Source organism: Convolutriloba macropyga, chromosome 14 (genome assembly GCF_964194025.1).
Source record: "Convolutriloba macropyga chromosome 14, txConMacr16.3, whole genome shotgun sequence".
NCBI lineage: Eukaryota > Metazoa > Xenacoelomorpha > Acoela > Convolutidae > Convolutriloba > Convolutriloba macropyga.
This window is the reverse complement of record NC_134481.1, coordinates 17,759,521-17,784,781: the sequence shown is the minus strand read 5'-3', so window position 1 is coordinate 17,784,781 and position 25,261 is coordinate 17,759,521. Positions and strand designations below refer to the sequence as shown.

Here is a 25,261-nt window from a genome sequence, read left to right as displayed (position 1 = left end):
TGCCAAATAATGACTGGGAAGAATTGTGAAAGCTAAACACGGCATATTTCACTTGAGTAAGTTCAACAAACTTTCTAATTGTTTTCGGTTTTTTGCTCTTCCTAAATTCTAATTGTTGTTTCTTTTCTGCGTTATATTTTGATTAGGTGACTGATGTACCAGACAATGTAATTGACAATTTTCTCGAATTAATGGTTTGGAAATTGCAATTAGCGTTTGCAGAGAGTTTTCTTAGAGAAATTTCCCTTTCGAGTTTCGCTTTATAAACCCGTTTTTTGGGTTGTCTGGCAGTTGTTAATTTTTGTTGCACACTATCTGTATAAGTGGTTCCTTCACCAATAGTTTTTTGCAGGAGTTGCCACTAAAGTTAAAGTTAAAGATTTCAAATTGTTTTGGGGCTCTTTTTTAAGGTCTGTTCACACGTTTTTGACTTTTTGTTTGAATTAAATTGGTTTTCAAATCCATTCATAGTCCATTCTTGGTCTAGTCTTTTGTTTAGTCAATAAAAATTTCTTGAATTGAAGGTCAGGATTTGTCCTGCTATGTTTTTTGTTTGGTCGTCTGACTCTCTGTGGCGTAATGTCATCATCTCTGATCTTCATTAACAGTGAGTTATAGTTGAAATTTGTTTATCAAACACAACTTACCAGGCAGTTTTTAGGAAATCATTGTTAATTGCTCTCAAAAGCAATTTGTAGCAAATGTATTAATCCTGTTTGTCTCTTATGCAATTTTTCGCCGGGCCAATTTTTTTGTCTGACCCATTTGACTTTCGTCTTCAGAAACAGGTTAAAGAGGTAGCGCCCAGTTTGCATTACGTTTGCTAGCCGTTCAGCCCACTAGTCTTCAGGTATGCGATTACCAGAATCTATTTTGGAGACTTGTGTGAAGGGAGGTTCTTAGAAATTGATTCTACGCCCCATCCTCCGCCGCCCACATCAGTCCCCCCAATCCATTGTACCCCCGCTGGAGTGCACCCCCGCTTCGCCCACCTTACTCCCCTTCAATTAATCTAAATTTTGTCTCAACTAAACCGTGGCTAGCTACTGACAAAGCCAACCGCTCGCCGGTTGTCTGAGAGCAATTCGCCCGTCGTTAGTAGGCTATGTTTTAGTTTTTATTCGAATAGTTCAATCAAAGGTATTTCCACAGTTATATAATCTAGTAGTAGTGTTTTTGATAACATTTTCAACCATCTGAAGCAAAAGTTTCATATTTAGCTTTAATCTTCATCTATTTTTCCCAATTTGCCTATTATAAGCCTTTCTAGCCTTTTTGTTTTGTTCAATTTCGTATAGCATTTGAGGAGTTGTACTAGCTGTTTTTGCAGTTTTTTTGTCATTCATTATGATTGATTCTTTTGTAAATAATGAGGAAAATTGGCTAAATTCTAGCAAATTTTTGCCGATTTGTTTATGGGTTTTGACTAATTTTTCTGACGTTAGAGAACTTTCGAGTTTCGCTTTATAAACCCCTTTTTTGGGTTGTCTGCCAATTGTTAATTTTTGTTGCAAACTGTGTGTAAATGGTTCTTTTCCAATAGTTTTTTTCTGGAGTTGCCACCAAAGCTAAATTCTCTCGGGTTGTGTATTAGTTTATAATTATGTAGAATGAATTAGATCAATTATGATAGTCATTTTTCTATTTTGAGTCGTTTTCAGATTTTTCCGTCTATGTTCTACAATTCAAAGAATTTAAACTTTTTTGAGGCGCTTTTTTTAAAGGTCTGTTCACACATTTTTATGGTTAATGAAGTCAAATTGAAGCGGTGATTTTGGTCAAGCCGAAACAGGAAGTGTAACGAAAAAGCCAATGTTTGCGGCGTGATTTTTTTTCGGACGAATCTTCAAGTAAAATGAGAAAACGGCGTTCGAACAAACATTCGCTTTGTGGATTGTGGTCGTTTTGTTCACGTGCGGCAATTCGTTTTCTGTTTTTCTGATTTTTATCAGAGTCTTTGTTTTCTGAATTTAATTGGTTTTCCCAATCCACTCTTTTTGTAAAAATTATGATTTTTTTGCCAAATAATGGCTGGGAAGAATTGTGAAAGCTAAACACGGCATATTTGACTTGAGTAAGTTAAACAAACTTTCTAATTATTTTCGGCTTTTTGCTCTTCCTAAATTTTAATTGTTTATCTTTTCTGTGTTATATTTTGATTAGGTGACTGATGTACCAGAAAATGTAATTGACAATATTCTCTAATTAATGTTTTGGAAATTGCAGTTAGCGTTTGCAGAGAGTTTTCTTAGAGAACTTTCCCTTTCGAGTTTCGCTTTATGAACCCGTTTTTTGGGTTGTCTGGCAGTTGTTAATTTTTGTTGCACACTATCTGTATAAGTGGTTCCTTCACCAATAGTTTTTTTTCAGGAGTTGCCACTAAAGTTAAAGTTAAAGAATTTAAATTGTTTTGGGGCTCTTTTTAAGGTCTGTTCACACGTTTTTGGTTTTTTGTTTGAATTGAATTGGTTTTCACAATCCATTCATAGTCCATTCTAGGTCTAGTCTTTTGTTTAGTCAAGAAAAATTTCTTGAATTGAAGGTCAGGACTTGTCCTGCTATGTTTTTTGTTTGGTCGTCTGACTCTCTGTGGCGTAATGTCATCATCTCTGATCTTCATTAACAATGAGTTATAGTTGAAATTTGTTTATCAAACACAACTTACCAGGCAGTTTTTAGGAAATCATTGTTAATTGCTCTCAAAAGCAATTTGTAGCAAATGTATTAATCCTGTTTGTCTCTTATGCAATTTTTCGCCGGGCCAATTTTTTTGTCTGACCCATTTGACTTTCGTCTTCAGAAACGGGTTAAAGAGGTAGCTCCCAGTTTGCATTAAGTTTGCTAGCCGTTCAGCCCACTAGTCTTCAGGTATGCGATAACCAGAATCTATTTTGGAGACTTGTGTGAAGGGAGGTTCTTAGAAATTGATTCTACGCCCCACCCACCGCCCCCCACATCAGTCCCCCCAATCCATTGTACCCCCGCTGGAGTGCACCCCCGCTTCGCCCACCTTACTCCCCTTCAATTAATCTAAATTTTGTCTCGACTAAACCGTGGCTAGCTACTGACAAAGCTCTGAGAGCAATTCGCCCGTCGTTAGTCGGCTATGTTTTAGTTTTTAGTCGAATAGTTCAATCAAAGGTATTTCCACAGTTATATAATCTAGTAGTAGTGTTTTTGATAACATTTTCAACCATCTGAAGCAAATGTTTCATATTTAGATTTAATCTTCATCTATTTTTCCCAATTTGCTTATTATAAGCCTTTCTAGCCTTTTTGTTTTGTTCAATTTCGTATAGCATTTGAGGAGTTGTACTAGCTGTTTTTGCAGTTTTGTTTGTCGTTCATTATGATTGATTCTTTTGTAAATAATGAGGAAAATTGGCTAAATTCTAGCAAATTTTTGCCGATTTGTTTATGGGTTTTGACTAATTTTTCTGACGTTAGAGAACTTTCGAGTTTCGCTTTATAAACCCCTTTTTTGGGTTGTCTGCCAATTGTTGATTTTTGTTGCAAACTGTGTGTAAGTGGTCTTTTCCAGTAGTTTTTTTCTGGAGTTGCCACCAAAGCTAAATTCTCTCGGGTTGTGTATTAGTTTATAATTATGTAGAATGAATTAGATCAATTATGATAGTCATTTTTCTATTTTCAGTCGTTTTCGGATTTTTCCGGCTATGTTCTACAATTCAAAGAATTTAAACTTTTTTGAGGCGCTTTTTTTAAAGGTCTGTTCACACATTTTTATGGTTAATGAAGTCAAATTGAAGCGGTGATTTTGGTCAAGCCGAAACAGGAAGTGTAACGAAAAAGCCAGTGTTTGCGGCGTGATTTTTTTTCGGACGAATCTTCAAGTAAAATGAGAAAACGGCGTTCGAACAAACATTCGCTTTGTGGATTGTGGTCTTTTTGTTCACGTGCGGCAATTCGTTTTCTGTTTTTCTGATTTTTATCAGAGTTTTTGTTTTTTGAATTTAATTGGTTTTTCCAATCCACTCATAGTCCATTCTAGGTCTAGTCTTTTGTTTAGTCAGTAAAAATATCTTATATTGAAGGTCAGGACTTGTCCTGCTGTTTTTTGTTTGGTCGTCTGACTCTCTGTGGCGTAATGTCATCATCTTTGATCCTCATTAACAATGAGTTATAGTAAAAATGTTTTTAATTATACATGCATAATTTACATAACTTTTTTAGTTTTTTGTTTTTAGCAGTTTCCAACAGTCTATTGATATTTTTTTCGTACGGTTTGGGTCAGTGACTGATCTTATTGTAAAAAATATAATTTTTTTGCCAAATAATGGCTGGGAAGAATTGTGAAAGCTAAACGGCATATTTCACTTGAGTAAGTTAAACAAACTTTGTAATTATTTTCGGGTTTTTGCTCTTCCTAAGTTTTAATTGTTGTTTATCTTTTCTGCGTTATTTTTTGATTAGGTGACTGATGTACCAGAAAATGTAATTGACAATTTTCTCAAATTAATGGTGTGGAAATTGCAGTTAGCGTTTGCAGAGAGTTTTCTTAGAGAACTTTCCCTTTCGAGTTTCGCTTTGTGAACCCGTTTTTTGGGTTGTCTGGCAGTTGTTAATTTTTGTTGCACACTATCTGTATGAGTGGTTCCTTCACCAATAGTTTTTTCAGGAGTTGCCACTAAAGTTAAAGTTAAAGAATTCAAATTGTTTTGGGGCTCTTTTTTAAGGTCTGTTCACACGTTTTTGATTTTTTGTTTGAATTAAATTGGTTTTCAAATCCATTCATAGTCCATTCTTGGTCTAGTCTTTTGTTTAGTCAATAAAAATTTCTTGAATTGAAGGTCAGGATTTGTCCTGCTATGTTTTTTGTTTGGTCGTCTGACTCTCTGTGGCGTAATGTCATCATCTCTGATCTTCATTAACATTGAGTTATAGTTGAAATTTGTTTATCAAACACAACTTACCAGGCAGTTTTTAGGAAATCATTGTTAATTGCTCTCAAAAGCAATTTGTAGCAAATGTATTAATCCTGTTTGTCTCTTCTGCAATTTTTCGCCGGGCCAATTTTTTTGTCTGACCCATTTGACTTTCGTCTTCAGAAACGGGTTAAAGAGGTAGCTCCCAGTTTGCATTAAGTTTGCTAGCCGTTCAGCCCACTAGTCTTCAGGTATGCGATTACCAGAATCTATTTTGGAGACTTGTGTGAAGGGAGGTTCTTAGAAATTGATTCTACGCCCCATCCTTTGCCCCCCACATCAGTCCCCTCAATCCATTGTACCCCCGCTGGAGTGCACCCCCGCTTCGCCCACCTTACTCCCCTTCAATTAATCTAAATTTTGTCTCAACTAAACCGTGGCTAGCTACTGACAAAGCCAACCGCTCGCCGGTTGTCTGAGAGCAATTCGCCCGTCGTTAGTCGGCTATGTTTTAGTTTTTATTCGAATAGTTCAATCAAAGGTATTTCCACAGTTATATAATCTAGTAGTAGTGTTTTTGATAACATTTTCAACCGTCTGAAGCAAATGTTTCTTATTTAGATTTAATCCTCATCTATTTTTCCCAATTTGCCTATTATAAGCCTTTCTAGCCTTTTTGTTTTGTTCAATATCGTATAGCATTTGTGTTGTACTAGCTGTTTTTGCAGTTTTGTTTGTCGTTCATTATGATTGATTCTTTTGTAAATAATGAGGAAAATTGGCTAAGTTCTAGCAAATTTTTGCCGATTTGTTTATGGGTTTTGACTAATTTTTCTGACGTTAGAGAACTTTTTTTCGATTTTCGCTTTATAAACCCCGTTTTTGGGTTGTCTGCCAATTGTTAATTTTTTGTTGCAAACTATGTGTGTAAGTGGTTCTTTTCCAATAGTTTTTTTCTGGAGTTGCCACCAAAGCTAAATTCTCTCGGGTTGTGTATTAGTTTATAATTATGTAGAATGAATTAGATCAATTATGATAGTCATTTTTCTATTTTCAGTCGTTTTCGGATTTTTCCGGCTATGTTCTACAATTCAAAGAATTTAAACTTTTTTGAGGCGCTTTTTTTAAAGGTCTGTTCACACATTTTTATGGTTAATGAAGTCAAATTGAAGCGGTGATTTTGGTCAAGCCGAAACAGGAAGTGTAACGAAAAAGCCAGTGTTTGCGGCGTGATTTTTTTTCGGACGAATCTTCAAGTAAAATGAGAAAACGGCGTTCGAACAAACATTCGCTTTGTGGATTGTGGTCTTTTTGTTCACGTGCGGCAATTCGTTTTCTGTTTTTCTGATTTTTATCAGAGTTTTTGTTTTTTGAATTTAATTGGTTTTCCCAATCCACTCATAGTCCATTCTAGGTCTAGTCTTTTGTTTATTCAGTAAAAATATCTTATATTGAAGGTCAGGACTTGTCCTGCTGTTTTTTGTTTGGTCGTCTGACTCTCTGTGGCGTAATGTCATCATCTTTGATCCTCATTAACAATGAGTTATAGTAAAAATGTTTTTAATTATACATGCATAATTTACATAACTTTTTCAGTTTTTTGTTTTCAGCAGTTTCCAACAGTCTATTGATATTTTTTTCGTACGGTTTGGGTCAGTGACTGATCTTATTGTAAAAATTATAATTTTTTTGCCAAATAATGGCTGGGAAGAATTGTGAAAGCTAAACACGGCATATTTCACTTGAGTAAGTTAAACAAACTTTGTAATTATTTTCGGGTTTTTGCTCTTCCTAAGGTTTAATTGTTGTTTATCTTTTCTGCGTTATTTTTTGATTAGGTGACTGATGTACCAGAAAATGTAATTGACAATTTTCTCAAATTAATGGTGTGGAAATTGCAGTTAGCGTTTGCAGAGAGTTTTCTTAGAGAACTTTCCCTTTCGAGTTTCGCTTTGTGAACCCGTTTTTTGGGTTGTCTGGCAGTTGTTAATTTTTGTTGCACACTATCTGTATGAGTGGTTCCTTCACCAATAGTTTTTTCAGGAGTTGCCACTAAAGTTAAAGTTAAAGAATTCAAATTGTTTTGGGGCTCTTTTTTAAGGTCTGTTCACACGTTTTTGATTTTTTGTTTGAATTAAATTGGTTTTCAAATCCATTCATAGTCCATTCTTGGTCTAGTCTTTTGTTTAGTCAATAAAAATTTCTTGAATTGAAGGTCAGGATTTGTCCTGCTATGTTTTTTGTTTGGTCGTCTGACTCTCTGTGGCGTAATGTCATCATCTCTGATCTTCATTAACAGTGAGTTATAGTTGAAATTTGTTTATCAAACACAACTTACCAGGCAGTTTTTAGGAAATCATTGTTAATTGCTCTCAAAAGCAATTTGTAGCAAATGTATTAATCCTGTTTGTCTCTTATGCAATTTTTCGCCGGGCCAATTTTTTTGTCTGACCCATTTGACTTTCGTCTTCAGAAACGGGTTAAAGAGGTAGCTCCCAGTTTGCATTAAGTTTGCTAGCCGTTCAGCCCACTAGTCTTCAGGTATGCGATTACCAGAATCTATTTTGGAGACTTGTGTGAAGGGAGGTTCATAGAAATTGATTCTACGCCCCATCCTCCGCCGCCCACATCAGTCCCCCCAATCCATTGTACCCCCGCTGGAGTGCACCCCCGCTTCGCCCACCTTACTCCCCTTCAATTAATCTAAATTTTGTCTCAACTAAACCGTGGCTAGCTACTGACAAAGCCAACCGCTCGCCGGTTGTCTGAGAGCAATTCGCCCGTCGTTAGTCGGCTATGTTTTAGTTTTTATTCGAATAGTTCAATCAAAGGTATTTCCACAGTTATATAATCTAGTAGTAGTGTTTTTGATAACATTTTCAACCATCTGAAGCAAATGTTTCTTATTTAGATTTAATCTTCATCTATTTTTCCCAATTTGCCTATTATAAGCCTTTCTAGCCTTTTTGTTTTGTTCAATATCGTATAGCATTTGAGTTGTACTAGCTGTTTTTGCAGTTTTGTTTGTCGTTCATTATGATTGATTCTTTTGTAAATAATGAGGAAAATTGGCTAAGTTCTAGCAAATTTTTGCCGATTTGTTAATGGGTTTTGACTAATTTTTCTGACGTTAGAGAACTTTTTTTCGATTTTCGCTTTATAAACCCCGTTTTTGGGTTGTCTGCCAATTGTTAATTTTTTGTTGCAAACTATGTGTGTAAGTGGTTCTTTTCCAATAGTTTTTTTCTGGAGTTGCCACCAAAGCTAAATTCTCTAGGGTTGTGTATTAGTTTATAATTATGTAGAATGAATTAGATCAATTATGATAGTCATTTTTCTATTTTCAGTCGTTTTCGGATTTTTCCGGCTATGTTCTACAATTCAAAGAATTTAAACTTTTTTGAGGCGCTTTTTTTAAAGGTCTGTTCACACATTTTTATGGTTAATGAAGTCAAATTGAAGCGGTGATTTTGGTCAAGCCGAAACAGGAAGTGTAACGAAAAAGCCAGTGTTTGCGGCGTGATTTTTTTTCGGACGAATCTTCAAGTAAAATGAGAAAACGGCGTTCGAACAAACATGCGCTTTGTGGATTGTGGTCTTTTTGTTCACGTGCGGCAATTCGTTTTCTGTTTTTCTGATTTTTATCAGAGTTTTTGTTTTTTGAATTTAATTGGTTTTCCCAATCCACTCATAGTCCATTCTAGGTCTAGTCTTTTGTTTAGTCAGTAAAAATATCTTATATTGAAGGTCAGGACTTGTCCTGCTGTTTTTTGTTTGGTCGTCTGACTCTCTGTGGCGTAATGTCATCATCTTTGATCCTCATTAGCAATGAGTTATAGTAAAAATGTTTTTAATTATACATGCATAATTTACATAACTTTTTTAGTTTTTTGTTTTTAGCAGTTTCCAACAGTCTATTGATATTTTTTTCGTACGGTTTGGGTCAGTGACTGATCTTATTGTAAAAATTATAATTTTTTTGCCAAATAATGGCTGGGAAGAATTGTGAAAGCTAAACACGGCATATTTCACTTGAGTAAGTTAAACAAACTTTGTAATTATTTTCGGGTTTTTGCTCTTCCTAAGTTTTAATTGTTGTTTATCTTTTCTGCGTTATTTTTTGATTAGGTGACTGATGTACCAGAAAATGTAATTGACAATTTTCTCAAATTAATGGTGTGGAAATTGCAGTTAGCGTTTGCAGAGAGTTTTCTTAGAGAACTTTCCCTTTCGAGTTTCGCTTTGTGAACCCGTTTTTTGGGTTGTCTGGCAGTTGTTAATTTTTGTTGCACACTATCTGTATGAGTGGTTCCTTCACCAATAGTTTTTTCAGGAGTTGCCACTAAAGTTAAAGTTAAAGAATTCAAATTGTTTTGGGGCTCTTTTTTAAGGTCTGTTCACACGTTTTTGATTTTTTGTTTGAATTAAATTGGTTTTCAAATCCATTCATAGTCCATTCTTGGTCTAGTCTTTTGTTTAGTCAATAAAAATTTCTTGAATTGAAGGTCAGGATTTGTCCTGCTATGTTTTTTGTTTGGTCGTCTGACTCTCTGTGGCGTAATGTCATCATCTCTGATCTTCATTAACAGTGAGTTATAGTTGAAATTTGTTTATCAAACACAACTTACCAGGCAGTTTTTAGGAAATCATTGTTAATTGCTCTCAAAAGCAATTTGTAGCAAATGTATTAATCCTGTTTGTCTCTTATGCAATTTTTCGCCGGGCCAATTTTTTTGTCTGACCCATTTGACTTTCGTCTTCAGAAACGGGTTAAAGAGGTAGCTCCCAGTTTGCATTAAGTTTGCTAGCCGTTCAGCCCACTAGTCTTCAGGTATGCGATTACCAGAATCTATTTTGGAGACTTGTGTGAAGGGAGGTTCTTAGAAATTGATTCTACGCCCCATCCTCCGCCCCCCACATCAGTCCCCCCAATCCATTGTACCCCCGCTGGAGTGCACCCCCGCTTCGCCCACCTTACTCCCCTTCAATTAATCTAAATTTTGTCTCAACTAAACCGTGGCTAGCTACTGACAAAGCCAACCGCTCGCCGGTTGTCTGAGAGTAATTCGCCCGTCGTTAGTCGGCTATGTTTTAGTTTTTATTCGAATAGTTCAATCAAAGGTATTTCCACAGTTATATAATCTAGTAGTAGTGTTTTTGATAACATTTTCAACCATCTGAAGCAAATGTTTCTTTTTTAGATTTAATCTTCATCTATTTTTCCCAATTTGCCTATTATAAGCCTTTCTAGCCTTTTTGTTTTGTTCAATATCGTATAGCATTTGAGTTGTACTAGCTGTTTTTGCAGTTTTGTTTGTCGTTCATTATGATTGATTCTTTTGTAAATAATGAGGAAAATTGGCTAAGTTCTAGCAAATTTTTGCCGATTTGTTTATGGGTTTTGACTAATTTTTCTGACGTTAGAGAACTTTTTTTCGATTTTCGCTTTATAAACCCCGTTTTTGGGTTGTCTGCCAATTGTTAATTTTTTGTTGCAAACTATGTGTGTAAGTGGTTCTTTTCCAATAGTTTTTTTCTGGAGTTGCCACCAAAGCTAAATTCTCTTGGGTTGTGTATCAGTATATAATTATGTAGAATAAATTAGATCAATTATGATAGTCATTTTTCTATTTTGAGTCGTTTTCGGATTTTTCCTATGTTCTACAATTCAAAGAATTTGAACTTTTTTGAGGCGCTTTTTTTAAAGGTCTGTTCACACATTTTTATGATTAATGAAGTCAAATTGAAGCGGTGATTTTGGTCAAGCCGAAACAGGAAGTGTAACGAAAAAGCCAGTGTTTGCGGCGTGATTTTTTTTCGGACGAATCTTCAAGTAAAATGAGAAAACGGCGTTCGAACAAACATTCGCTTTGTGGATTGTGGTCTTTTTGTTCACGTGCGGCAATTCGTTTTCTGTTTTTCTGATTTTTATCAGAGTTTTTGTTTTTTTGAATTTAATTGGTTTTCCCAATCCACTCATAGTCCATTCTAGGTCTAGTCTTTTGTTTAGTCAGTAAAATATCTTATATTGAAGGTCAGGACTTGTCCTGCTGTTTTTTGTTTGGTCGTCTGACGCTCTGTGGCGCAATGTCATCATCTCTGATCCTCATTAACAATGAGTTATAGTAGAAAGTTGTTTATCAAACGTGACTTAACAAGCAGTTTTTTGGAAATCATTGTTAGTTGCTCTTAAAAGCAATTTGTAGCAAATATAATCCTGTTTTTCTCTCATGCAATTTTTCGCTTGGCCGATTTTTGTCTGACCCATTTGACTTTCGTCATCAGAAGCGGGATAAAGAGGTAGCGCCTTAAGTTTTCTTAGAGCCGTTTAGCCCACTAGTCTTCAGGTATGCGATTAACATAAACTGATTTAGAGACTTATGGTGTGAAGGGCGGTTCTTAGAAATTGATCCTACACCCCACCCATCGCCCCCACATCAGTCCCCCCAATCCATCGAACCCCCGCTGCGGTGCACCCGCGCTGCGCTCACTTTGCTCCCCTTCAATTTATCGAATGCCAGTCTCTCTAAACCGTGGCTGGCTACAGACAAAGCCAGTCGCTCGTCGGTCGTTTGAGAGCAATTCTCCCGTCGTTAGTCAGTTATGTTTTAGTTTTGATTCCAATATTTCAAAGGTGTTTCTCACAATTATATAAACAAATAGTAGTGTGCTTGAAAACATTTACCATCTGAAGCAAATGTTTCACATTTAGATTTAATCTTCATCGATTTTTACCAATTTGCCTATTATAAGCCTTTCTATCCTTCTTTGTATTGTTCTTCAATTTCGTATTGCATTTGCCGAGTTGTTGAGTGGTTACTTTACCAATAGTTTTCTTCTAGAGTTGCCACTAAAGTTAAATTCTCTCGGGTTGTGTATCAGTTTATAATTATGTAGAATGAATTAGATCATTTATGATAGTCACTTTTCTATTTCGAGTCGTTTTCGGATTTTTTCCGGCTGCGTTCTACAATTCAAAGAACTTAAATTTTTTGAGGCGCTTTGTTTAGGGTCTGTTCACACATTTTTATGATTATTGAAGTCAAATTGAAGCGGTGATTTTGGTCACGCCGACACCGGAAGTGTAACGAGAAAGCGAGTGTTTCCGCGTGATTTTTTCCAGACGAATCTTGAAATAAAATGAGAAAACGGCATTCGAGCAAAAATTCGCTTGGTAGATGGTGATCTTTTTGTTCACGTGCGGCAATTATTTGTCTTCTGTTTTTACTGTTTTCCCTAATTTTAGGATCAGATAATTGGTTTTCCCAATCCTTTCTTAGTCCATTCTAAGATCTAGTATTTTGTTTAGTCAAAAAAAATTTCTGAATTGTAGGTCAGGACTTTTCCTGCTATGTTTTTTGTTTGGTCGTCTGACTCTCTGTGGCGTAATGTCATCATCTCTGATCTTCATTAACAGTGAGTTATAGTTGAAATTTGTTTATCAAACACAACTTTCCAGGCAGTTTTTAGGAAATCATTGTTAATTGCTCTCAAAAGCAATTTGTAGCAAATATATTAATCCTGTTTGTCTCTTATGCAATTTTTCGCCGGGCCAATTTTTTTGTCTGACCCATTTGACTTTCGTCTTCAGAAACGGGTTAAAGAGGTAGCTCCCAGTTTGCATTAAGTTTGCTAGCCGTTCAGCCCACTAGTCTTCAGGTATGCGATTACCAGAATCAATTTTGGAGACTTGTTTGAAGGGAGGTTCTTAGAAATTGATTCTACGCCCCATCCACCGCCCCCCACATCAGTCACCCCAATCCATTGTACCCCCGCTGGAGTGCACCCCCGCTTCGCCCACCTTACTCCCCTTCAGTTAATCTAAATTTTGTCTCAACTAAACCGTGGCTAGCTACTGACAAAGCCAACCGCTCGCCGGTTGTCTGAGAGCAATTCGCCCGTCGTTAGTCGGCTATGTTTTAGTTTTTATTCGAATAGTTCAATCAAAGGTATTTCCACAGTTATATGATCTAGTAGTAGTGTTTTTGATAACATTTTCAACCATCTGAAGCAAATGTTTCTTATTTAGATTTAATCTTCATCTATTTTTCCCAATTTGCCTATTATAAGCCTTTCTAGCCTTTTTGTTTTGTTCAATATCGTATAGCATTTGAGTTGTACTAGCTGTTTTTGCAGTTTTGTTTGTCGTTCATTATGATAATGAGGAAAATAATGAGGATAATGAAGATAATGAGGAATAATGAAGATAATGAGGAAAATAAAGATGATGTCGTATATAATGAGGAAAATTGGCTAAGTACTAGTAAATTTTTGCCGATTTGTTTATGGGTTTTGACTAATTTTTCTGACGTTAGAGAACTTTTTTCGATTTTCGCTTTATAAACCCCGTTTTTGGGTTGTCTGCCAATTGTTAATTTTTTGTTGCAAACTATGTGTGTAAGTGGTTCTTTTCCAATAGTTTTTTTCTGGAGTTGCCACCAAAGCTAAATTCTCTCGGGTTGTGTATCAGTTTATAATTATGTAGAATAAATTAGATCAATTATGATAGTCATTTTTCTATTTTGAGTCGTTTTCGGATTTTTCCTATGTTCTACAATTCAAAGAATTTGAACTTTTTTGAGGCGGTTTTTTTAAAGGTCTGTTCACACATTTTTATGATTAATTAAGTCAAATTGAAGCGGTGATTTTGGTCAAGCCGAAACAGGAAGTGTAACGAAAAAGCTAGTGTTTGCGGCGTGATTTTTTTTCGGACGAATCTTCAAGTAAAATGAGAAAACGGCGTTCGAACAAACATTCGCTTTGTGGATTGTGGTCTTTTTGTTCACGTGCGGCAATTCGTTTTCTGTTTTTCTGATTTTTATCAGAGTTTTTGTTTTTTGAATTTACTTGGTTTTCCCAATCCACTCATAGTCCATTCTAGGTCTAGTCTTTTGTTTAGTCAGTAAAAATATCTTATATTGAAGGTCAGGACTTGTCCTGCTGTTTTTTGTTTTTGTCGTCTGACGCTCTGTGGCGCAATGTCATCATCTCTGATCCTCATTAACAATGAGTTATAGTAGAAAGTTGTTTATCAAACGTGACTTAACAAGCAGTTTTTTGGAAATCATTGTTAGTTGCTCTTAAAAGCAATTTGTAGCAAATATAATCCTGTTTTTCTCTTATGCAATTTTTCGCTTGGCCGATTTTTCGTCTGACCCATTTGACTTTCGTCATCAGAAGCGGGATAAAGAGGTAGCGCCCTAAGTTTTCTTAGAGCCGTTTAGCCCACTAGTCTTCAGGTATGCGATTAACATAAACTGATTTAGAGACTTATGGTGTGAAGGGCGGTTCTTAGAAATTGATCCTACACCCCACCCATCGCCCCCACATCAGTCCCCCCCAATCCATCGAACCCCCGCTGCGGTGCACCCCCGCTGCGCTCACTTTGCTCCCCTTCAATTTATCTAATGCCAGTCTCTCTAAACCGTGGCTGGCTACTACAGACAAAGCCAATCGCTCGTCGGTCGTTTGAGAGCAATTCTCCCGTCGTTAGTCGGTTATGTTTTAGTTTTGATTCCAATATTTCAAAGGTGTTTCTCACAATTATATAAACAAATAGTAGTGTGCTTGAAAACATTTACCATCTGAAGCAAATGTTTCACATTTAGTTTTAATCTTCATCAATTTTTACCAATTTGCCTATTATAAGCCTTTCTATCCTTTTTTGTATTGTTCTTCAATTTCGTATAGCATTTGCCGAGTTGTTGAGTGGTTACTTTACCAATAGTTTTCTTCTAGAGTTGCCACTAAAGTTAAATTCTCTCGGGTTGTGTATCAGTTTATAATTATGTAGAATGAATTAGATCAATTATGATAGTCACTTTTCTATTTCGAGTCGTTTTCGGATTTTTTCCGGCTGCGTTCTACAATTCAAAGAATTTAAATTTTTTGAGGCGCTTTGTTTAGGGTCTGTTCACACATTTTTATGATTATTGAAGTCAAATTGAAGCGGTGATTTTGGTCACGCCGACACAGGAAGTGTAACGAGAAAGCGAGTGTTTGCGCGTGATTTTTTCCAGACGAATCTTGAAATAAAATGAGAAAACGGCATTCAAGCAAAAATTCGCTTGGTAGATGGTGATCTTTTTGTTCACGCGCGGCAATTATTTGTCTTCTGTTTTTACTGTTTTTCCTAATTTTAGGATCAGATAATTGGTTTTCCCAATCCTTTCTTAGTCCATTCTATGATCTAGTATTTTGTTTAGTCAAAAAAATTTTCTGAATTGTAGGTCAGGACTTTTCCTGCTATGTTTTTTGTTTCGTCGTCTGAGGCTCTTTTTTCGTTTTACATTTGTTCACACACCAAAGCTGGAAAAATTAAATTTTCTGAATGAGTTCTTTTTCACACTAAGGGCAATTGTGTGCCTGACGTCATTTCTTACTCACTCAATAAAATGAATTTTGCAATTTAAAAATGAAGTTTAAATTTAGTTTGATTATTTTAAGGTCAAAGGAACTCATATGTGTAACAAAGGACCCTAATAAAAAGGCCTCTGGAATGAATTTTAAAGCTTTATCATTTTTTGTTGAACAGATTTTTGAGCGGCGTCGATAATTTTTCAAATTGCATATATCTTTCTGTCTCTAATATACGGCACGCAAGTCTATTTCGTTCGCAGCTATTCCGGCAATCTGCCGGCTATATGTTTTTTTGGGTTTTCAATCTTATTTGGTATTTATTTTGTGCTCTTCCGGTTTTAAGGAAATTTGGGGTCCGGCTGAAGTTCTGCCTTTTTCCGAGGTTGTGAAATAAGAAAAAAGTTGATACCAAAAACTGTGTTTGATGTTTTTTGTTCCTTAAATTCTCAAACAAAACATGGAAATCTTTGTCTGGTTACATTTTTTTTAACAGAGCTGAGTTTGTTTCAAAGGTAAGGATTTGTTGTAATTTGCAATATTTTAAAGAAAACACAACCGCCAAAGGTTTTACTGAATATAACGACAAAAATTGCCAGAATTTTGATCAGACTCGTTTGTTGGCTTTTTTAATTCTATAATATTACATATTGTGTCAGCTAGGACTTTTATTGAATTGAAACTGCGTAGAAGACATATCGGTACAATAAATTGACGGAGAAATTTTGTGATGAAAAATGTGGATTTCCTAAAACTCTGGTTGGCATTTGTGTATTCTTGATTGATCCATCGAATTTATGCCATCTGGTTGATTTTCAAAAATTCTTCAAAGAATCGACGGAATTCGAGACAAGAACAGAAAATGTGGTTAATATTTGAAAAGGAGTAAAATGTATATTTGACTAAACAACCTTATAAGAATAAATATTTTGAGTAAAGTTTGATCTTCTGACATCAGTTTGAGAATCCGAAACTTATTTTTATATCTTCTTAAGTTGGAGGGCTCAACTCGATAAAATCGCAGGTTTTTAATCGAAATTAATATTTCACCACGCGGCTGGTTCTTTTTGAAAAATGTCATATATGAATTCCATGTAGTTTTGCACTCATATTTTGTAATTCCTAAATTGGTGAGACGTTATTATTTTTGCTGGTCAAAAACGTATGATGAATGATTGATTAACTTTTTGAAAATATTGATCAGAAAAATGCCAGTATTTCCTTTCCAAAATGTCCTGAAACTCGCCGGTTTTCAACTACCGTTGTCCTAAAAGTCACCTGCAAAGTGTCAAAATTGATTTCATTTTGCCACTTAAGATTAGTGGACTGTAATAACTTATTCATTTGGAGCCCTTAGGTATTTTTTCAATTTACCTCAGTGAAACTGCTCCAAAAATTGCTTCAATTTGTTCATTGATTATGATAACCAAAAAATACTTGTCTCGGAACTAGCTAGAATTTGCAACCCTTAGATAAATATTAGATAAACTTGCAACCCTTAATCGAGAAATATCTGGCTTTTTTGCGACAGTTGCTTGTAATGATTCATTCGCCTTTCGTCTATGAGTCTGCTGAATTTTGGCCAATGTATTGGAAATCTGCTTTTGTAACGCCTCTACTTAAAAAATTTTTTAATATTGAAAATTAATGCCCTATTTGATTCCTCCCGCAAGAGGCAAAACTGAGCTTTCGTGGTATCAAATAAAATTGTACTTGAATTTCTTTCGATTTTGGCATCGATGTCAAAGACACTCTGAAGTGGGGATATCAGATCAGAGGTGAGCTACGAAATCTTGGAACTTTTTTATGGCAGAGTATTTATTTCAAATCCTCCATTTTTGTTATATGTGTTTTTATTTCCTGCATTTTACGGATCACTGTACGGATCAAGTGTATAGTTTTCTGATGTTAAACTTCTTCGGATGATGGAGCAACTGAGTTGTAAAGGTGCTAAAGCAACGACTATAAATAGATTGAGTATTTTTTGTCGCTCGCGGTAGCGTATCAATTATTCAGGGTAGATATTCGGGGTAGAATCCACGAATTGTTTGAGAAAACCCGTAGTATCAACGCCATTAAATTCAATCGCTTTCAACGGTAGCTAATAAATACGCTAAGTTAAGCCTCAATGAGACAACAAGGATCTTTGTCATTAATAAGTCATCAATAAGACATTACAATAAGTCAATAGATAAAGAGAACAACAAGAAATACCGGCAAAATCCTAAAATTAAGTAGAAAAGTGAGAGAAGATTGTGTCAAAGCCATTTAGACCATTAGTTTTTCCTTATAACCTTTATATATGATCCACTGAACTTCGTTTCTAAGCCAATGCAACTATCAATAATAGGATAATGTGTTAAGATTCCAAAAGGGAACAAAATTACGAAAAAAAAAATCCGAAAACTAAAAACAATGAAAACTCATGCATCGAAGTCATAACACCAATAGTCAGAAGATAAAACCGCTAAATAGATTGATTTTGGCTGATTTAAAAAAAGGGGTCAACTCATTACTGAGACTGACTTGAAGTTCACGAAAATAAGTTGAAGATCGTTTAATTTTTTAAAAGTTTTATATAATTTTTTTTAGTCTTAACAGCCATTAAATTCAATAGCTTTCAACAGAAGTCACTGAATACGCTCACTTAGAGCGTATGCCTTGATTTGAGGACAGGGATAGTTGTCCTGCATATGTAATCAATAAGACGTCACAATAAGTCTGATGACTATGGAAACAACGACAAATATAGGCAAAAAACAAAAATTCAGTAGAAAAGTGCAAGAAGAAAGTGTCGGAGCCATTTAAACCAAAAGCTTTTCTCTGAAAACCTTATCCATCATCCAGTGAACGTGATTTCTAAGCCAATGGGAGATATCAATATCAGGATAATGTGATAAGATTTCAAGAGGAACCAATAATATGAAAATATCCAAAAAAAAAATTTCAAAACTTGTCGCATTGATATCATAAAACATAAAATTAGAATATAAAATTGCTAGCCTGATTATTTTTTGTTGCAGTAGAAAGGAAGGTGGCCTTGTCTACTGAGCCTTGACCTACAATTCACGGAAACGAGTTAATGATCGGTTAATGTTTAAAAAATTTCTCGAAAAACCATTAGCTATCCACTGAAAGCTCTAGATAGGTTCACTTAATGCTTATTACGAAAAAACCTATGGCGCTTTTGATCAACGAGACAATGGCATATGACTCCAAAAATTAGTAAAATCTCAAAAAGAAAAATCAAAATTTCATTTAAAATTACGAAAACTCAAGATTCGAAGCAAAAAAAAAAACGGGAGCAATTACTTGAAAACGAATATTTTGTTCATTGGACTTCATTTGACTGTAAATAAGGTTTGTCATTAACGGAACCTAGAAATGAAAAGTGACTAGTCGCAAGGTGACCCAAGAAAACAAAAAAATATGAAAAATTTTCTAAAAAAAGCTCTGAAATAGAATTCAAATTTTTTTTATAGTAAACTTCCCTATGAGACTAGAACTGTTCTTTTTATCGCCTTTTGTCTTATAGGAACTCCAAATTGTTTCACTTTGTGGCCTGAAATGTATTTTATAATTAATATTTTAATAAAAAAATATCTTAATTTGAAGAAAAATTCTACTAAAAGTGAACAATCACGCCAAATATCACGTGTTCACACAAAACCTCAATCCTCAATAACTGCTCGAAAAAAAAAACGAAATTCGAAAAAATCTTTTTAATTCCAATTCTACGCTTGACTAGCTCTTTAATGATACCACTCACATTGCTCTACGATGAATATATCGATCGGCCAAAATTGTCTGAACAAAAAACCCATTTGAGTATATAGTTCCTCCCCCACAAGTGGGGTCGGAACAATTTGGAGCTGCTTTACGTTTGAGGATCACTTCTATCAGTCGTCAGCGCGCACTCTGAGCGGGATAAATGCATTTGAAAGGTCAATAGCAGTTAAAAGCAATTGACTTTGAAACATGTCTATCTCTGTCTTCCTGTAATTATCAACTGTTCTTAATCTGCAATCTTCTGTTAATCTGCCGGAGATGATCTGATAGAATATAGAAGTTGAAAGTTTTTTCTCGCTATTTTTTCTTGTAGATCGAAATAGGATAGTAATAAAAGTTTTCTTCGGTTATCAGGTGCCATTGGGTGTCTGTAGAGGTTAATTTCTTTTCGTTATGTGTATTATACGGTTTTCTTTTTTGAATTTGTAATCTCAATATCATTGATTTTTTTCGTTAATCGATACCGCTTAAATCACATTTTAGTAAATTGAAATACTTTTTTCTCTCTGCTAGTCAAATTAGCACCAGCTATATTGATGATTGTCAAAGGAGAATAAATGATCCGTTTTACTGAGTACGGCTAGCAATGACAAAATTTAAATGTTATTGTATAACTCATTAAATGTGATTTGTGAAAATTTTTGTATAATCTCCTGTATCGTTAAAAAAGCGTGATATAAAAAAATGCTTTATTTACGTTTAGCGTAAAATCAGATTTATAGGCTTTTCCGGCTGAGAAATTAATCCATATCATTCATTGTACTCCTAAGAGAGTCAAACCTAGCATCTGCCCTCACCAGTATTTCTGTCTCATTTGTTCCAGATAGTGTAGTGTTAGTGATAGCAGTAGGTTAGAGCACAACAGAAACAACAACGATTGGCACATCGCAAAGTGCATACAATATTCTCGACAACAGTACCCAAGGTCACAGTAGCAAAAATGCAGTTTGACATCAGAAGGTATGTGTTTAAAAGGAGCACGAATAGAGATAGAGCTGGTAATTTTTATCTCATCGTTTATTCCGAAGCGTTCTTAATGAAACTTCGGCCTATGCGGTCGATGTCCATAGAAATTGCCAATAAAAATTAATTGACAGAGTTAGAACCATAGATTATCATAGATTACTAGCTCAATCCACTATCTCCGTGCAACCATTTACACAAGGGCGAGCTTAAGTTGGCAATAGCTGCGGGTTGATCATGAACCGACCAATCTTAGCTGCAACGGTGAAGCCCAAGGCTTTGTTGCCAAAAATGCGTTGGTACTCAAGAAAAGCACGTGTGATAACGTGGATCCTTGTAATTTTAAAGCATCATAACGTTGCAGAAATGCATTTTAGTATTCGTTGAGGTTATGGATCTCGCGGAAATTGGTTAAGTGTCACTGCGTTGAAGCAACTTTGATATTTAGGTTTGATATCTATCGGAAAGTGCCGAAAGACTTGACTCAGCCTACATACATTGGAGCCTGTATCTCTGTCAGCAGTATGGCCCTGATCGCATTCCTATTCACATCAGAACTAGTGGCCTTTCTCACACCTCAGATGTAAGTCAGTCGATCTGCCTAAATTGAATCCAAAGGCCCCCACCTTCTCCGTGTGTAAAATTTTGTGTGTGAACAAACCACTGCTCGTCCTGACATCAATGATAGTTTGTGTAGCCTTATAAGAGCCATTACATATCATAATATCATACATATCATAATTTAAGGGTGTAAAAATTTAATTATAGGTAGTTATTTTCTACGCAGAAAACACTTCCATGGAATCTTATGATTTGAAGCAGTGAGGTTTTCTAAATCGTTTGTGCATTTAAGACAGATTATTCCAATAAGACAGCAATATTGAAGCAAGCGAGTCGAATGAAAATTCGCAAGGTATACGTTGTTATAAGTAAATGTCTAAATGGGCTCAGTAGATATTGATAACTAACGAATTTCATTGATCTAATGAATTTTAAACTTAATAGTAGTGATTGATAGATAAAGTGGACATTCACGGTGTGGATTTTGCAGATCTCATAAAAATTTGGTGATTTTATGAGTTTAAGTATTCAACGTTCGCTGCTATGACAACGCTAATTTAACAAAATGATTTACCAAAAAACTCAAAGCGAAGATTTTCTATCAAATATTCTGCGGCTAAACTGTCTAATAAGCTCAGGGAAACGTAGAAAAAAGCACACGTGATGAATTAAAAAATATATACCATAAGTTAAAGGAGTCTTATCTTATTAACAACCAAGAGCTAGTAAATTATATGTTTGAAATGTAGTAAAATTGAAAATGTTAAATATGTTAGAGTTAAATATGGGGCTTGCTGCAATAGAGAATCAGCAGGATTCCGTGCAAGTCCACTTGTGTCATAATAAATATATCTAATAGCTGTATATATTCAATCATGTCCTAGAAATAAATTCTTTTTAATAGCGGCACAGCAATAGCTGGGGCTATTATTGGCCTTCTCTTGGTTTTTTACAATTCAAAGAATTTGAGTTGTATTGGGGAGCTGTCTTTTTTTTAATAACCGCACAGCGATAGCTGGGGCTATTATTGGCCTTTTCTTGGTTTTTTGCGACTCGAAGAGGAGTATTGGTTTTCTCTCAGTTTTTTTTTACAGGAAGTAGATTTGTTCACGCGGCATTTTGAGCTAAAAGCGAAAGTGAGAAAAGCTATCTTGGTGAACAGATTTTCGCTAAGCGAGAAGTTTTTGATCATGCACTGCGTTTAGTGAATGACTTTTTGACTTTGAAAAGTAGTTTTTGACTGAATTGCACATATAGATAACCGTTTTTAGCCGTTTTTTCGTCTAAGTGGCCCATTTTTTTTGCTTTTAATTTGGTTTCTTGTAGAAATAAATTTTACTCGATGCTATATTGAAAGGTCAACCTCGGAAATTGATGCCACATTGTTTTGCAGAGCCTGAAAATGCGTTCCAAGTTGAAAGTTGGCACATAATTCTTGATTTTTCAATTAATTTTTGGCTTTTCTATTAATTTCTTCATTTTTTGGTCTTTTAACCGTCTTTTTGGGTCTTTTAACCGTCAAAAATCAGTTAATATGGCAAATTTTCTTTGATAATTCCTAAACTCAACGCCTCTTTCTACCTCGAAGTAATTTTGTTTCATAAAATTGTACTTATGCTAATCCGATTTTGGTAGTTTTTTCCCGATTTTCGTCAGTTTTTTGTTTGTATTTTGGTTGTTTGCTAGAAATAGTTTTTTTGTGCGACATGAGGGACTTAAGTTTCGTTTCAATAAAAATTCAATCGTTTTTGGCGTTAAATTTGAAAAAACAGTTGAAACTTTTTCATAAATGCAGTCTCAACTTAAAAGTTCTTTGACTATTTTTTTTGCAAAATGTTTCAATGTTTCGTAATTATGAATCCTGATTTTTCCTATTTTTTTGTTCTCTTCAGGAGGATAGATTTTAAAGTCGGATGACTAGTTATCTTTTCTATGCCTTGAATGTTGAAAAATGAAATGTATTCGTTTTTCTTGAATTTTTCAAATTGATTTTTAACTTTCAAAAATCAAGAATGTCTTTTTGTTACCATGTTCCTTACATTGTGGCCATATTCTTCACATTGTAGTTAGTATCATTCTAGATATGTCCTGGAACCTACTTTTATTTTCGGTATATTGATTTTTTCAGTTGTAAAAAATGAATGATTTCAGATTTTTCTTAGATTTTCGTTATTTCTTTTGTTTGCAATTGATTTCATTCAACATAAGGCAGTACTGAGAGTTTGATAGCAAGCTTTTTCCCAAATTGCCACTTATGGCTGTTTACGGCAGCCTTTTTCCGGCCTTGGTATTAATTTAAACGATTTTTTGCCTTTGAATATTCTCCTGCTGCTTATGTCTTTTCTATGATCAATTTTATATTTGATTTAGCATTGAATCATGCTGTCTATCATATGTACAACGAGGAACAAGTGCGTGTTTATTGTCTTAGTCGCAGTGATTAGAAGTCTAATTCTTGGTTTTTTCTGATTCTTAAATTTGAGCATTCTTTTTTGAAAAATTTAACTTGGTTTGTAAGATTAATCTGCCCTCTGCTCTCGCGATATTTTTCAGATTAGAATCTTGAATTATTTGAGGGCTTTTGATAACCTTGTCAGCTTTTTCAGACTATCGGGTTTTTGACCACATTAATTATTTTGGGTTTTTTAAACGTTACCAAACGTTTTCAATATAAAATTTTGCTGCATTTTTCTCTTGTTGATAGTGGTTTAAGTTTCACCACTTTTTAGAGCAGACCTGGAGAAGTAGTTAATGTTTTAATACAAAAGGTAGTGGCTTCCGCTGCAATTACGGTTTTTTAGTGAAGTCTTGACGCTTCGAGTCGCTTCCGGAATTCTTCCGGCTTTGTTTTTTATTTCGTCGTCGCGATTTTTGTTACGACCATATGACGTCACAACCACTTCAAATCTGCTCTTTGTTCATTCGTTCATGGAATTTCAATTGAAGTGCGTGTGTGACGTCATTTTTCGCTCTTAGTGGAGCGAGTTTTTTTGTTCATTTGCGTGATGAAATTTTTGGTCACACTTGACTTACCTCATTCACAAAAATGACTTCCTCGCTTTTAAATTGACTTTTATTTACTTTAATTCAAAAAGATAAGTTCAAATGGATGTGTGTCACTCTAAATGAAGGTTATTTGAGAGCAGCTAATAGAGGCAGCAAAAAATTATACTGATTTTTAATCGAAATATAACATATCAGCCTTCAATGAAGAGGAATTTTTTTGGTCTGTCTTTTTTTTGTTTTTTTTAGACTGCAGATCTACGAAGCTATTGCGGCTATTTTCTAGCAATCTGCCAGCTATGTTTTTTTATAGTTGACTTTGTTAAGTATTAAAATTACATCGCAATTTTTTAAATATTGTTTGCCTCATCATTTGTCCCAGCTTAAATCGTCTGGGCGTTTGAAGTGTTTATTGTGTTGTTTCTTTAGAGAGAGTGTATTGTATGTAGACGACCCTGGAGAACGGGAGCAGATTCCAGTCTACTTGGACATTTCGTTATTAGAACTCAAATGTGATGGTAAGTAAGGCACGTAGTAATATAGCCCAGTTGAAAGTTTGAATAGATTACTTAAAACCAGCACACGTTCCATTTGAATTGTCATTAGGTTCCGTGACTAGATTATTAATCAGAAAGTTTCAAACTAACGGTGTTTGCTCAAAGTTGGCAATTTTGAAATTCGCTGCTTGTGATCTAAAATTGTTTGTTTTGAAACCATTGGATATATATTTTATTTTTGGCATTCTTGTACATAGCGCCAGTTTGATTAGTTCCTAAATTGGCAAAGATTATTTTCAAAATAGTTGAGCTCTGTTTTTGCTTCGCCACAGTTTTTTGAAACTTTCAACACTGTCTGATGTGCATCATTATTTAAAGTGTTTCGTCAATCAATAGCAGCCATGGTGGTTCATAGCTCTCAAACAAGGTTTGTGGCAATTTATTTGATACTGTCAGTCTTTTGCGACGCTGTTTTGTGCTTGGTCGTTTTTCTGTGTGATCGTTTTATCTTTTTGGCCATAGGTACAGGATAAACTGCTAAAGCTTGTTCTCATAGAGCTTCACTAGTTTCTAAGTATTTTAGAACAAAAATCTTAACGGACTTAATACACTGGCTGGCATGAGGGCGTTCGGGCCTAAGTGGTGGGTTAAAATCACGAGGGTGCGCTAGGATCCATGTTCTTAAATATTTATTGAACCAAACGGTAAAAATGCATCATGGTACTGTGGAGTATTTGAAAGTTATAAGAAATTTTGATACCCTTTTGTGTCGTCTTAGTGTGTTATCTAAATAATCTTAGGTAGTTATACATATAAAATTGAAAATTGTAGCTTATTCCCGAGTTCTCTAAACTAAAACATTTTTTTCAAAACTAAAATTAAATTAATCTTGGTTCTACCGAAGCGTGGTTTATACGAAAAATTAACAATTGACAGAAAGGAGTATTTCATTGAATCATTCAGGTATCCAATCACTGCAGCTCTTTTGGTATGGTATTCGCGTACTATAATAAAGCCTATCCCCTCCTATTGGGTGACAATATTCAACAATTTAATTCAAACATTCGCGGTATGGTATCCCCACTCATTGGGTCAGATTAAAAAGTTAATTTTATCTCTTGTTTCAATGTTTTCCTCGTTGTTTGAGATATTCCACTGAATGTTTCTAATGCCAATGATATGATGTGTATGCCCATCTCGCTGCATTTC

General features: G+C 35.0%; 3 protein-coding genes across 3 annotated transcripts in view; 2 read left to right on the top strand and 1 right to left on the bottom strand.

Moving 5' to 3' along the window:
- The window catches only part of LOC142353110 (uncharacterized), a 576,000-nt gene that overhangs the window by 412,014 nt on the left and 138,725 nt on the right, over nt 1-25,261 (bottom strand). The gene's annotated exons all lie outside the window — the stretch shown is intronic.
- The window catches only part of LOC142353263 (large ribosomal subunit protein mL46-like), a 222,247-nt gene that overhangs the window by 169,726 nt on the left and 27,260 nt on the right, over nt 1-25,261 (top strand). The gene's annotated exons all lie outside the window — the stretch shown is intronic.
- The window catches only part of LOC142353262 (endoplasmic reticulum-Golgi intermediate compartment protein 1-like), a 59,747-nt gene that overhangs the window by 21,612 nt on the left and 12,874 nt on the right, over nt 1-25,261 (top strand). Inside the window, exons 2-4 of the mRNA XM_075405493.1 lie at nt 19,852-19,988; nt 20,440-20,574; nt 23,985-24,073. Coding sequence (XP_075261608.1) covers nt 19,969-19,988; nt 20,440-20,574; nt 23,985-24,073 — 244 coding nt within the window. The 5' untranslated portion in view covers nt 19,852-19,968. The remainder of the gene's footprint in view (nt 1-19,851; nt 19,989-20,439; nt 20,575-23,984; nt 24,074-25,261) is intronic.